This window comes from Oncorhynchus mykiss, chromosome 5 (genome assembly GCF_013265735.2).
Source record: "Oncorhynchus mykiss isolate Arlee chromosome 5, USDA_OmykA_1.1, whole genome shotgun sequence".
Classification (NCBI taxonomy): Eukaryota; Metazoa; Chordata; class Actinopteri; order Salmoniformes; family Salmonidae; genus Oncorhynchus; species Oncorhynchus mykiss.
In genome coordinates this window covers 44,691,943-44,706,503 of record NC_048569.1, presented here as the reverse complement: position 1 = coordinate 44,706,503, position 14,561 = coordinate 44,691,943, and the positions used below count along the sequence as shown (strand labels likewise).

The following is a 14,561-nucleotide window of genomic DNA, read 5'->3' as shown; positions in this document are numbered from 1 at the left end:
CAAACCATGATGCTGCCACCACCATGTTTGACAGTGGGGATAGGGTGTTCAGGGTGATGAGCTGTGTTGCTTTTACGCCAAACATAACGTTTTGCATTGTTGCCAAAAAGTTCAATTTTGGTTTCATCTGACCAGAGCACCTTCTTCCACATGTTTGGTGTGTCTCCCAGGTGGCTTGTGGCAAACTTTAAACAACACTTTTTATGGATATCTTTAAGAAATGGCTTTCTTCTTGCCACTCTTCCATAAAGGCCAGATTTGTGCAATATACGACTGATTGTTGTCCTATGGACAGAGTCTCCCACCTCAGCTGTAGATCTCTGCAGTTCATCCAGAGTGATCATGGGCCTCTTGGCTGCATCTCTGATCAGTCTTCTCCTTGTATGAGCTGAAAGTTTAGAGGGACGGCCAGGTCTTGGTAGATTTGCAGTGGTCTGATACTCCTTCCATTTCAATATTATCGCTTGCACAGTGCTCCTTGGGATGTTTAACGCTTGGGAAATCTTTTTGTATCCAAATCCGTCTTTAAACTTCTTCACAACAGTATCTCGGACCTGCCTGGTGTGTTCCTTGTTCTTCATGATGCTCTCTGCGCTTTTAACGGACCTCTGAGACTATCACAGTGCAGGTGCATTTATACGGAGACTTGATTACACACAGGTGGATTGTATTTATCATCATTAGTGATTTAGGTCAACATTGGATCATTCAGAGATCCTCACTGAACTTCTGGAGAGAGTTTGCTGCACTGAAAGTAAAGGGGCTGAATAATTTTGCACGCCCAATTTTTCAGTTTTTGATTTGTTAAAAAAGTTTGAAATATCCAATAAATGTCGTTCCACTTCATGATTGTGTCCCACTTGTTGTTGATTCTTCACAAAAAAAGACAGTTTTATATCTTTATGTTTGAAGCCTGAAATGTGGCAAAAGGTCGCAAAGTTCAAGGGGGCCGAATACTTTCGCAAGGCACTGTATATATATGTGTGTGTGTATATATATATCTATATATATATACATATATAGAAACTGTTATGAAGACAGCGAGGAACCTCACCTCGACCTTGACGTAGTTTATGTTTTCAGTAAAGCTCAGCATCACTTTGGTGTTGTACGCATTGTCTTTGCTGTTTCTAGTGGTGATCAGAACGTGGAACTTCTCCTTGTTCGCTTTGATCACAAGACTGCAAAGAATAGGAAAGTTACTACTGTAGCAGGGTAAATGTAATTTGGGCATTTCAACTGAAGTAACACAAGGGGGCGCCAAAGTACAATTCAAGGGCAACATAACTGCTACTGAACTGTCACATAACTGTTGACAGTTTGATGGACTGAAGGAATACAATCATTGTGATAATACCTTTGTATACTTGGCACAGCCTTCAGCGATAGGTCAGCTATGCACTTGTCATCGGTCCCACAGTCCACCAAAGGAATCTGAATGACATGTGCATGGTTACAAGAAATACAAAACATGTACAAGACAGAACTAGCAAGAAAGCAGTCAAAAACAAATTCACTTGCTTAGTAGTTGCATCAAGAGACAGTGAATTGTCTCTGTTCTTGTTTGCTTTTGACTGAAATAGTGAAATGCATTCCTAACATTTGATCAAGATCAAGTGTCTGCTCCCAAGAATGACAATCTGGGATTTTATACAATGTCTTAGGGAAAACGTAGCGCTTTCGTGTGATAACTGTGTGTGTGTGTGTGTGTGTGTGTGTGTATGTACTTGTGTATTTGTTCCAACACCATGTCCTGTTACTGTATAGTGAGGGCACACTCCTCTAGTGTAACAGAAGAGCATCCTCCGTGACCCTGAGTAGCATGTTGTACCAGAAACACTGTATATAACAGTGGAGGCTGCTGAGGGGAGGACGGTTCATAAAAATGTCTGGAAAGGAGCGAATGGAATGGCATCAAACACATGGAAACTCATTTCGCTCCAGTCATACCACGAGCCCGTCCTCCCTAATTAAGGTGCCACCAACCTCCTGTGGTTGACGAGATGGTATTGTCTCCGCCCTAATAATAGGAGTCGTCCCAAAAACGGGAAGGCAAGTGGTCAGCTTATCGGTCAGCTTATCGGTCAGCTTATCGGTCAGTTTATTGGTCAGCTTATCGGTCAGCTTATCGGTCAGCTTATCGGTCAGCTTATCGGTCAGCTTATCGCTGTATTCCTGTGTGGACAGATGTTGACGGGAGTGGACCCTCTCACTTCGCCGCTTCCTCTCTGGTTGTACTGAGAGTGGTGCGGTGTGTTTGATAGCATGAGAACTCAGTTCTGAGAACCACTGAACACTTTAATAAACAGACATGTAACTTGGATGTCATCGCACTCTGTCGTGTGTTGAGGAATTTGAGGCTTCAAGGAATCCCTGTTCTACCACTGCGTTATTCTCCAGCCACATGTTTCGGCTCTCCGTCCGTCTGGCAAATAGCTCATAAGAACTATGTGTGTGTGGGAGTGCCACTATGGAAACAGGACAACTGCCTGTCAGTGTTTTAAAGCTCATAAGCCTCTTATATGAACTAGTGAAGGATGGAGGACAGCTGTTGCTGATGATAAGTGCTGCAGAGAGCATGACTGCATGACTGTGTAAAGTACTGATTACTGACTTCTCTGCTCACACATTGCATATTCACCACTGTATTGTGTGATAGCTGAGGTATAATCCAATCAGTAAGGTAGGAAATCAATGTGTGCACACATGTTAGCCAGTGAGGGCCTCTAGTGGCTACAGAGGGAAGCAAGCCAAGGTATACAAAATTCATGGCAAGCCAAAAGTTACTGGTGTGTGTGTGTGTGTGTGTGTGTGTTAAATCTGGCGCAGTGTGGTTTATTTTACCGTTTTGTTAAGTGACGTTGGTAGATCTCCATCCAGGACGGGACCCGTGTCCTCAGCCAGGCCAAACTCTAGGGAGACCATGATTGGGTCTCTGAAGTCCAATTTAGCCTAAAGGGAGGAGGGGCTAATGTAAATACATGTACAATGTATCCAGGGGCATCATGCACCATTTATTTTAGAGCGGGGCGTGATGTAGGTGAGGAGGGAGGGGTGGTGGTTGGAGAATCAGGGATAATTTGGCATTTTTCAAACATCTGAAACAGCTTTACCTGTAAGCTAGAGACATAATTGTTATGCCTCATTCTATGTAAAAAAAAATAATATATATGTCTATTTCTCTGCATAGGTTATCTAAGTATACCTCTTTATATCTGTTCAACTGTCATTTTAATTATAATTTCTAAAGTTTAGCAACATTTCCAGCAGGCATGTCAGCTAAGATAGTTAGACAAGCTAATCTAACTTGAGCGATAGCCTGAAATGGCTTGGTGGCTAGTTATGAGGTTGGGAGATTGGGAGCCTATCTATCTGGCTAGCTAAAGCTAACTTCATCCAATTGCTAGGTGGCTAGTATTACAGAGAAACAACTAAATATTTTTTGGTTTATGTATTCATCAAGAAGGAAACAAGAGGCAACGTTGCTTGATCAAATTCATTTACAAACGTACCTCCTGCCCTTCACCGGCTGCTAAAAATCTAATCGAACGCAGTGTGTGTGTCACTCTACACTCTCTCTCCTCCTCCACTGAAGATACTGTATGCACTAGAGCAGGGATGGGCAACTTTGATGGGGGTGGGGGCCACCAAAAATCTGAACTCATCATGACGGGCCGCAGTAGACTAGCAGGTCTGTGTACCCACATCCATACCCACATATACAGTCAGAGCTGGCCCTAGCCTTTTGGGTGGCCCTAAGTGAAATGTTGTTGGGGGGACCCCCCCCCCCCCCCCCCCCAACAACTTGCATTCAAAACATTTTAACCCCCTTCCTGACAGCGGAGAGTTTTCATTTCCTGTAATTCTATCAGAACCCTCCAACCATCCACCAGCTCTCCCTCATTCTCTCTCTCTTTTCTTTTGTCTCTCTTTCAAACTCCTCTCCTCTCTCAAATATGCCTCTCTACCCGTCTCTCTCCAACGTGCCGCTCTCCCTCTATCTCATCCGGTTTCTCTTTCTCCTATTTCTCTCCCTCCCTCTTACGCTTATCTCTCACCCGCTCTCCCTCTCTTCGTCTCTCTCTCCCCTCCATCGCCTCCTCTCCCTACCTCTCTCTCTTCACCTCTCTCTCTCTCTCAGAGGTCCTGCTGGTAGTTTAATAGTCATTCTCTTCACATTGCTTTGATCAGTAAAGCGCTGGTTCTGGTTCCCATTACAGTCAAGGTCTTCTGTCATTTAAAAGCTCTCTTCTTTTCATCTGGCCTCCTCACTAAAACCGTATAATGTACAACTATCTGATACAAAACAACCAATAGAACAATTAACAATCAATGTAAAGTGAATATATTTTTAGGCCACTTTTAAGCTGAAATGTTTGTATGTACAGTAATGGGCCTTTTGTGAAAGTGGTTGTTTTCCCTTTGATCAAGGGAGGGAGATATTTCTCCGCTTTCATGTTAAGAGCGTTCCTGCCTAACCTGGACTCAGGGATAGACGTAACATAGTAAATGTAAACTGTCTCCCACCATTTCGTATAATATGTTACGAATTACAATTTGTATGATATGTTATGAATTTGCAAAACGTATGATATGTTCCAAATTGTTGTGGTTAACGTTAGCTTGGTGGCTAACATTAGCTAGGCTAGGGATTAGGGTTAGGGGTTAGGGAAAGGATTAGCTAACATGCTAAGTAGCTAAAAGTAGTAAGTATTTGCAAAGTTGCCTACTAGCTAAAATACTAAAGTTGTCTGTGATGTGACTCGAACACACAACCTTTGGGTTACTAGACTTTTACATTACACGCCCACACTGTCTCTGTTGTCTTTCTCTCTCTATCTCCGCCCAGACTCCCTTCTGCCTCTCTCTCTCTCCATGTGGACCAGGCTGGGTGAGGAAGGATTTACTTGCCTTCATGGCAAATAAATGCTCCACACACAGATTGTCTATGATCTTGGCGGTGGCCTGGGCCTTCCTCTCACTTTTCTCGTCTATGTTGACAAACGCAGCCCTCGACTTCGCCCTCAGAGAGTCCAGCGTCAGGCTGTACTTAATGGCTGAAACACAACAAACACCAGTCATGATTAGGGTTGCAAAACTCCAGCAACTTTCCCAAAATGCCTAGTTTTTCTATAAATCCTGGTTAGGGTTAGCTACAGCAACCTCAAAATGAAAGCTTTCTATTTTACTCCTTTTTACTGTTCTTATCGAGAGTCCGCTTTAATTCTCTGCATATTATTGAAGGAGGTTTACACTGTAAACATGTTAGCATACTGTATGAAAGGAAAAGGGTTGATCAGACTCTCACCTGTGCCCGAGTTAGCGTCATCCTTCTCAGACTTGACGCTGTAGCTAAAGCAGACCCTGGTCTTCACACACACAGTTTCCCTCCCGCCCAACATGCAGCCTTTAGACGGCTGCTGTAGGTTGATCTTGCTCGGGTCAAAGGTCATGTTGGCATAAAGCTCAGCCACATCCTTGGACCTGGATGACAAACACCAGATTTATGCAGCGTTCAAAAATAACTGGGAACTCGGGAAACATAATGACGTCAGTGATCTTCAGGTCGGAAAGTCAGAGCTCTAGAAAGAGGCCCGAGTTCCCGACTTGGAATTCCGAGTTGGATGACCGGTCAAATCGATTTATCCCAGTCGGTGCACATTTTTCTCCTAGTTCCCAGTTGTTTTGAACGCACTGAAGTTGGAGATTTCCCAGTTCCCAGTTGTTTTGAACACGGCATTAGCACATGGAACTGGCACATTCAAGTTACAAAAGTGAATGACCTGTGAATTAAACTTAATTAATACACGTTTCCAAAAAAGGAAAACTGCTTCCGTTCCTTTTAATAAGTAACCCCCAAATAGATCATATGAAGCACATTATTTATGTCTTCCATGAAAAGAGGTTTGCGACCGCGCTCTAAACCACATCGCGGGCCCATGGCAGCTCTACAAAGGAATCCATTATGACGGAGGTCACTGGTTTCCGTGGCGTAACTGAGTTCTACAGCTGCAGTATCAAACTGTTAGCGCCACAGTTAGCGTCCACTGCCATGGACGCTCTGGAATTAGGGAGTGACTCTCCAACAGTCTACAGCCCCGCTCTGTTAAGCAGAGGTCCAAGAGAGGAGGAAGAGCTGCCAAATCATGTTTTAAAATCTTTGCCTGCTGGGATTTGGAGTTTTTCACACAGCCCTGGTCGGCCCCGGTCAGCTAGGCTCGTTCCAGCAGAAACTGAGTGGGTGTGAGGGATCCCTGGATGGGGGCCCTGTGGTGTGTAGAGAGCTCAACTCCGTTATATGAGATGGGAGGAAAGGAGTGAAGAGGGTTCAGCTCCATGAACTCTATGAGGAGAGGAGGGCCAGGGGGTTTGAACATAGAGAGGAGGGGGTTGTTGGTTCAAATCCCGAGAGGGACACAGCTGTGTAAACCAGAGTGACAGTCTTTGATAGATGAGCTAAAGATATAATAATACAGTTGTGGGAGATGATATGAGGTTACTGCTATTACTAATAGTTCAAGTGGAGTGCTAGAGTGAGTGTGTGTGTTCCTGCTTACATGCGCGGCATGAATTTTATGTTTTGACTCTAAACGCAGAGGCACTGAACACTCACCAGAACAGAGAAGCACCTCCCAGACCTCCGATGGTAACGTCTATGATTCCATCTCCGTTCAGGTCCATGACTCCATGGATTGACTGGCCAAAGAACTTAGTCTTCACCCCGTCTCCAGGACCTGGGATACGCTGAAACCACACCAGCACACACACATTCAGAGGTCGAACAGGAATACTTCCACGGTATCTACTGTAACTGCATATCTACTGCAGAGTGTCCATCCACAAACCCCTATCCCACACATTGATTACAGATGAGGACCAGTGGTGGCTGGTGGAGGGAGAAATCTGAGGATATGGTTCACATGTGTTCCATTCATTCCATTCCTGCCATTAGAATGAGCCCGGCCTTTGACTTCTGGTGACACCAGACTCCACAGACGGGGAACAGCCTGACCACCTGGTCTTTTCTTTCTTCACCTGGACGTATTTCTCCTTGATTGTCTTCTTGGCTCCGTGGTAGATGTAGACGGCTCCTCTGTGGTCATTCTCGAACGGTGCCCCGATGGCCACGTCCCGGTTCCCGTCCAGGTCCAGGTCGCTGACCTCGGCGATGGCGGTGCCGAAACGGGCGCCACACGGGTCATTCTTGCGAACGTTGGTGCAGCCATGGGAGTGGGCCGAGGTACAACACGTCTGGTTGTCCGGCTTGAGCGTGGCCTGGTGCTCAAACATGCCCTTCTGGAGGTGTAGGGTGATGGAGAGAAGGAGAGAGAGAGAAGGAGAGAGAGAGAAGGAGAGCGAGAGAGAGAAGGAGAGAGAGAGAGAGAAGGAGAGAGAGAGAGAGAGAGAGAGAGAGAGAAAAAGAAGGAAGCAAGGGGGGGAGACAAATGTTTGAGCATTATCAGACCCTTGTTCTAATCCAAAGCCATATTTTTTTATAATGACTTTGTATTGTATCAGACAAACATCCCCGAAGTCTGATTTCCAACTAGATAGTTACATTCACTTATTAACCTTCACGGAAATGCATTTTTCATTGAACTTAATTTACGATGACAGGTCAAAGACACACACAGTGCACCACACACCTCATTGAGTTTGAAGACGTACACCTGTCCCTGTTCCTCCCTCTCTGGGCCCATGTACATAGGAGCTCCCACCAACAGGATGTCTGTGTACGAGTCCTGGTCAACATCCACCGTCTGGAGAACGCTGCCAAAGTAGGAGCCAATCTACAAGGAGACAGACAGGATCCATAGAACGGGCGTGGAACTTCTAATCCTGGATTATATAGTCCATGGGTCAAACGACATTATAACCACTCAACCGTAAGTCCAAATACATGCTTTAATATAAACCTTTACTTAGCCTCTTCTCAATTCCATGCTCAAAATTAAGTAGAAATACTGCGTGATCTAATGCCTTGACATAAGTGAACTCTTGTGAATTCCAGAAATTAGAATACATTATTTTCCGCTCACTTTGCAGTATCTCATTTCTATCTAATGCATACCAAAGATGTCCTAAAACTATTTTTTGTTGTATTGGTTAAAAAAAAAAAAACGTATAGTCTCTTCCCACACCCGCTGTGTCTAACCACATTAACCCATGCGTTTGACAAAGCAACTACAGTACATAACGTAAAGATGTTGCTTGTAACGCATCGTGATGGCGGATGGTTTGAGGATTGATCACCTGCTCTCCTTTCAGCACTTGTGTGACTGTGATGTGTTGCCCATCCAGTTTGTACACGATGACTCTGCCTGTGTGGTTGTGCCGCGGTGCCCCCGTGATATATAATACACCATTAGGGGTTGATGCCGACTGCACATCATAACCTGCACAGTGGGCAGATATATACACACACACACACACACACACACACACACACACAGCATAAGGACACAGAGTCTCTATTAGAGGGTTATTTGAGTACATTGGTCTCCTGGCATTAGTTTAGTTTAGTCTCAGTGTTAAGAGGAAGCAGTAAAACACCAGAGAACAGAGAGGTGTGTGTGTGCGCGCGTGTGCCTGCATGAGTGTGTGTGTGTGTGGTTAGTTTTTCTGAAGAACACTATACAACAGACAGTTGATATGTCAGACACACTCAGTGTTTGTGTTCGCCCGGTCTGAGACGAACAGCCACCCAGATTGTTCTCCGTGACACCTTTTTTAAATAACATTATTCTCTAATCCCACACAGCGTCTTCCCTACAGCCCGTAAAAGGTAGTACTGTAAGCCCTGCGGGTCTGTTATTTCAGTTGGAGTATAAGCATATCTGCGTCCCAAATGGCACCCAATTCCCTATATAGTGCACTACTCTTAACTAGAGCCCTACGGGCCCTGGTCAAAAAAGAAGTGCAGTATAGAGGGAATAGGGTACTAGTTGGGACGTAGACCATGTTTCTGTCTACTGTAGAGTAATGGGGCTGGTAGTCCACCATGCTACCCTGGGCTGTTTATACAGGAGCTGGAAGGCACTAAGGACTTAGCCCACTGTCCAGTTTCCAAAGTGTCATTGCAGGTTGTTATTGTACAGGTTGTCATTCTACCGTAATCTAAATAAGAAGCTGTTCTTCTTAACTGTCTTCAATTCAAATGCCATGCGTGGAGTGGCTCATATAAAACAGTAGGTCTAGACTTACACACAGCAACAGAGGACAGGGCAGGAATTCAACGTCATAAAACAGCCATGTATGGTTAAATAAAGGTTTAAAAAGGTAAATAAATACAGTGTCATCCATGCGGGTGGTTTGTCTGGTCGGGCCTGGACTTTACCCACGTACCCCACCAGGCTGTGTGTGTGTGTCGTTTGTACTTACCCACATACCCCGCCAGGCTCTCCTTCCTCTCGTCCAGGGGGTCATGGAAGTCTGCGTTTAGGGGAACCATGGTACCCTGGTCTGTGTGCATCACTACTGTCCCGTTCCACTCATACGCTCCCACTGCTCCCAGCATCACACCCTCCTTTGAATGAATGAATGAATGAATGAATGAATTGTATTTAACAACTATAAAATACATTTCCCTCAGCCATGTGAGTACAACAATATGTACAGTATCAGTCTTCTCAATAATCCTGTTTTTCCAAACCTACACACCTGTGACAGACATCATTTTGTATTAAGGACTATAATAACATGTATTTACAAAGCCCTTTTTTACATCAGCAGATGTCACAAAGAGCTCATAGAGAAACCCTGCCTGAAACCCCAAATAGCAAGAAATGCTGATGTAGAAGCACAGTGGCAGGAACCTAGGAAGAAACCTAGAGAGGAACCAGGCTCTGAGTGATGGCCAGTCCTCTTCTGGCTGTGCCAGAGGTCAGCACCTCAGGAGTAAATGTCAGTGGGCTTTTCATAGCCGAGCATTCAGAGGTCGAGACAGCAGGTGCGGTAGAGAGGGAGGGAGAGAGAGAGAGAGAGGGACGAAAAAAAGCAGGTCCGGACAAGAGCACATTGTTCCTAATACAACAAAGCACACATAAAAAAATTAAAGAGTCAGATGAGACAACAGCTCATAGAGATACTAGAAATCTAATCTGCTGTCTTTGTAATGTCGTCTTCTGTGACAGCATGGGCAGTGACATTAAGGGCCTCCATCCAACTCTTTGGGACAATTATGCTACAGCACAGGAAACAGGAAGAGACCCCCCCCCCCCCCCCCCCCCCAGGAAGTGGAAATGCTCATTCGAGTGAAGGCTGAACAGACCAGTGTCACAATGCAGGCAAGTCAACTAAGAACAGATTCATGTTCGCAACGACGATATCAAGTCTGAATGCATTGCAGTGTCAAGTAGCCATTTCCCCCACAGAACCCCGTTTCATGAATACAGGAAGACAGGACAGGGTAAAGTATTTCACAAGACGGAACTGGGTCATTCCACGAAATAAGTGCCTTTTGGGTCCATTTGTTTTAATATGGTGAAACTATTCCTTAAAAAAAATGTTTTTTCAAAAGAAACAGTGAACATCTAATAGTCAATTCAGTAAAAGCAGGTGAGCTGGTGTTTTGTGGTGGAAAACTGAGCGGGTTGAAAAGAACATGTCAACCCTGTTGGCCATAGATACAGGCTACGAATGTTTTAACAATTACGTTTTTTTGCATTCAATTGTCACCCTCTGTTGCCCACAAAACGCTTCCATTAGCACTGTCACAATGGGAGTTTTGGCTGATTTAAGAACAAATTGTCAACCATTTTACAGTCAACCTTGTTACTTTATTTGGCAGTTAACATGCACTTACTATAGTCATTTTTATTTTATTTGACCTTTTGAGATGGGAAAACTTTTTATTAAGCTGAACATGTGTTCTTCATGACAGAATGTAAAAATGAGGTGAAACCAAAAGTTTAGGTAGAACCCTTTTGGTTCCAGGTAGAACCCTTTCCACCAAAAAGGGTTCTCCTATGGGGAGAACCGAATAACCCTTTTGGAACCTTTTTTTTTGTAAGAGTGTAGCGCACATTCACTCCAACTCATCGACAGAGGGGAAATGCCTGATGAATGCACATAAGGTTTGGGAGAAGGAGAAAAAAAAAGGTTTTTGTTTGTTCAAAGTGAACATCCTCTCACGGAAAAGGCATCTCTTGTTAGTTCTCCTCTCCCCCACAGCACAGATATCTCTGGGCTGAGAGAGGAGAGGAAAGAGAGGACAGAGGGTACCTCTTTAGTTGGATCATGGTGAACCAGCACAGGGATAGACAAGATGGTAAATGAAAGATCTCACTGGCCACACACCGGTCGAATCAATATTGTTTCCCACGTCATTTCCATGAAAATTCATTTAAATGGAATAACGTTGGACTAACGTGAAATAGACGTTGAAGTGATGTCTGTGCCAAGTGAATAACGCAACACCCACCGTCGTTCTGTTCTGTATCTGACTGGGGCCGATCAGCATGCAGTCACAGATTCACAAACGTGATATCCTATAAACCGATCCCCGCGGCAATGTGCTGCACCCTTTAGCCCAGTGGGCTAGGACAGTGGGAGTACACTATTAAAAGAGAGTATTTTGAAACATAAAAATTTGATAGATTTATGCAATTAGTTGCCCTTGGGTGTTGGGAAAGCCTAGTTGCATATTTTCCAACTGTTTCTTTTAACAGTATAGGACAGTGGAAAGCAGGGGTAGAAGGAGTTAGTTGGAAAGGGGAAAGGGGAAATGAAAGCAGGGGTGTATTTATTACGAAAACCGTTTAAGAGCCAAACAGAAGCGAGCAGAGCAAAACAAGAGTCTCTATTGGACAAATGTATGTAGGTCCCTCCTCCCTTCAGTTTGCCTCCATTTAAGAAACGTTTTGCAACAGAATCGGCGTAATGAATACGTCCCAGGAGTAGAAGGAAACAACAGTAGGCAATGTGGACTCACCTTAGAGGTGTGGGCACTAAATCCTGCCTGGGACATCTCCATCTCAAACGACGAGGTGTAGTTACCTGACGTTGCTGTGGAAAGGACATTCACATGGATCAATTACTATACGATCACATGACGATACGATCACATGACGATACGATCACTCTCACTGATCCATTTTCATTGGAACTGTCTGCGGACTGTTTTTAATGTCGTTACTGTTTCTAAATTGTACGACTGTGTGGCTGTTTGGATGATAACTCACTTCCCCCTTGGGGATGAATAAAACACAATCTCATCTCTCTTTATTCCACTACGTAGAGAAGAACTCGAGCACAGCTCCAGAGAAGAACCCGCCCTTGGCCACCGTTGTCGCTGAGATCAAAGTAGCACAAAGCATGTGGTCGCGATTTAACTAGAAGAAAGTAGCTCAGCCTACCTTCCAAGGCAAAGATCCTGCTTCCCAGAGCGTCTACGATGGTGAGCAAGGCAAACTCGTCGGACACGTTGAAGAAGTGATCTCCCACAGGATCGCTGGAGATGTTCTTGATCTCCTCAATGAACTTTTTCACCTCAGTGATGCTTCTGTTGTTCCTGTTGTAATCACCAAGCACCTGAAGGGAAACAAATAGTGTCGTTTTTTTCTGTGATTTATTTAACTAACCATTATTTATACAGGCAAGTCAACTAAGAACAGATTCGTATTCGCAACGACGATATCAAGTCTGAAAAACAGTCCTCTATATACAGAATGTGGTCCATGTAGGGAACAGGATTTGAACCCATAACTCTTGGCCTGCCTGGGCTGGAAGATTCCCAGTTGCAGACCCCTAGTTGGAGGATTCCCGTACTGTTTATTCTCTCCTGATTCATAGAAGCCTCTAACCAGGATTTCTGGAAAATCTGAGAATTCTTGGAAAGTTCCCGGGATTTTGCAACCCTCATACCAAACCATCTAAACTACGTGAGAGACGGTGTGTTTATTTGAGGTCTGTTAGGGCTGTGACTGTGATCTTGTCCTGACTAAAAGGTATGTTACAGCTTTTACTGTGGTGAGGCTATTTGAGGTATTAATATTGAGGTTTCATGGTTTTGATGGTCGTATACTCACTGCAATACCGAACCTCTCAATGTCGTCTTTCTCGCATTCTGCGGTGACATTTTTGAGGTTATGAGAGTCATGTGACTCTCCGTCCGTCACGATTATCATGACCTTCTTGACCCCGGGCCGCGCCCCTCGCTCCACGGTGAAGGCCTCTTTCCTGAAAATCATAAATCATTTTTAACTCACTTCACACATTGTACGAGAAATAGACACACTTAACTGAGTGGAACAGTAAATTCAACTGAACTCAATTAAATTAAGTACATTTTTTGTAAATTGAGCAGGACCAGACTCTTGTACTGCACCTTGCCGTGTCGATACCCAGGAAGGTCATGGTCCTGACACCCTGCTGCTGTTCAAGATTCATCACTTTTCCCAGCAGGGATAGAGTGTTATTAAACTGGCTGAGGTTCACATTGTGAATGACTTGCTCTCCATACGACACAATGCCCACCTGGAACAAAAAAGGCGGGATTCAGACAGACCGACACTCATTCGAACGTACAAATACGCCCTCATCTCACTCGCCCTCTTCCCTTTAAACTCCTTTACCCTCATCTCACTCTCTGCCCTTCTCTCCAGTTCCCTCTTTTCTCACTGTCCCATCCCGTGGCAATACTCCCAACACTTCAACACTCCGAGACAGTCTGGTAAAGAAGGCTATGTGGTTTGGTCTGGTGAGTCTAGTGTGATGTCATTCTCTTTATATAGCACGCATGGGTACTTATCCGGCTATGGAATATGGGATCTATAAAGGGAGAACTTTGTAGGACAATATTTTCCAGTGCAGCACAGAGGAAAACTGTAATTTCACCATTAAGCTAAACCACTGTGAACCAGCTCCTCTCCAGGGGTATTCTAAAAAAGGGACTCCCCATTCACATAAAAACATTTTTAAGTAACCTTTATTTAACACATAATGCCCTTGGACTTTTAAACTAATAACAGTATGAGTGATGATTTAACAGTGGTTCTGAGACTGTAATGAATAGATGATCATCGTATATGCACGTATCTCAAAAGGCAAGGCAACGAGGTATTATTATTATTATTATATTGTGCTGTTACATAATTAAAAGACAGCGAATTGCAGTTGATTGCTGCTGTCATCTTTCTATTCCGTGTCCCTCCTCTTTTCTCTATCCCGTCACTCCCTTCTGTCCCTCTCTCAGTCATGTCCCAGAGTTGATACTGTGTTCTTAAAGGGTCCTTTGGCGAAACTGTTTCACCAGGCTGGAACCATAAAGGGTCCTTCTACGGGGTTCTTCGACAGGTACCCGTCATCTAAAGTGTTACCCATTTTTTTCCCCCACTAGTATACAGAAAGGAGAAATCACCTGGGACAGTTTAGGTCCAATTTCGATATTTTTCAGAAACTTGACCAGGAACTCAATGATGCTGTTCCATGGCCATATACTATTGGAGCCGTCAAGCACCATGACAATGTCAAGCTCCTTGGCACACTCTGGAATACAAGAAGGATTCAAATAATGTGGCCGTTATGATCTGTGTAACACAACCAACATATCACACACTACA

The 14,561-nt window shown here is 44.3% G+C and overlaps 1 protein-coding gene across 2 annotated transcripts in view; it reads right to left on the bottom strand.

The window, feature by feature from the left end:
* itga1 (integrin, alpha 1) overlaps positions 1–14,561 on the bottom strand; it is a 73,317-nt gene that overhangs the window by 10,954 nt on the left and 47,802 nt on the right. Inside the window, exons 6-20 of one of the 2 annotated variants that reach the window (XM_036977634.1) lie at positions 14,360–14,487; positions 13,328–13,476; positions 13,029–13,179; positions 12,357–12,531; positions 11,933–12,006; positions 9,382–9,526; positions 8,254–8,396; positions 7,647–7,790; positions 7,036–7,296; positions 6,614–6,744; positions 5,309–5,484; positions 4,912–5,057; positions 2,845–2,952; positions 1,358–1,434; positions 1,055–1,181 (exon numbers count right to left, since the gene is read on the bottom strand). In XM_036977634.1, coding sequence (XP_036833529.1) covers positions 1,055–1,181; positions 1,358–1,434; positions 2,845–2,952; positions 4,912–5,057; positions 5,309–5,484; positions 6,614–6,744; positions 7,036–7,296; positions 7,647–7,790; positions 8,254–8,396; positions 9,382–9,526; positions 11,933–12,006; positions 12,357–12,531; positions 13,029–13,179; positions 13,328–13,476; positions 14,360–14,487 — 2,135 coding nt within the window. The remainder of the gene's footprint in view (positions 1–1,054; positions 1,182–1,357; positions 1,435–2,844; positions 2,953–4,911; positions 5,058–5,308; positions 5,485–6,613; positions 6,745–7,035; positions 7,297–7,646; positions 7,791–8,253; positions 8,397–9,381; positions 9,527–11,932; positions 12,007–12,356; positions 12,532–13,028; positions 13,180–13,327; positions 13,477–14,359; positions 14,488–14,561) is intronic. The other variant, XM_036977635.1, reaches the window with a different exon arrangement.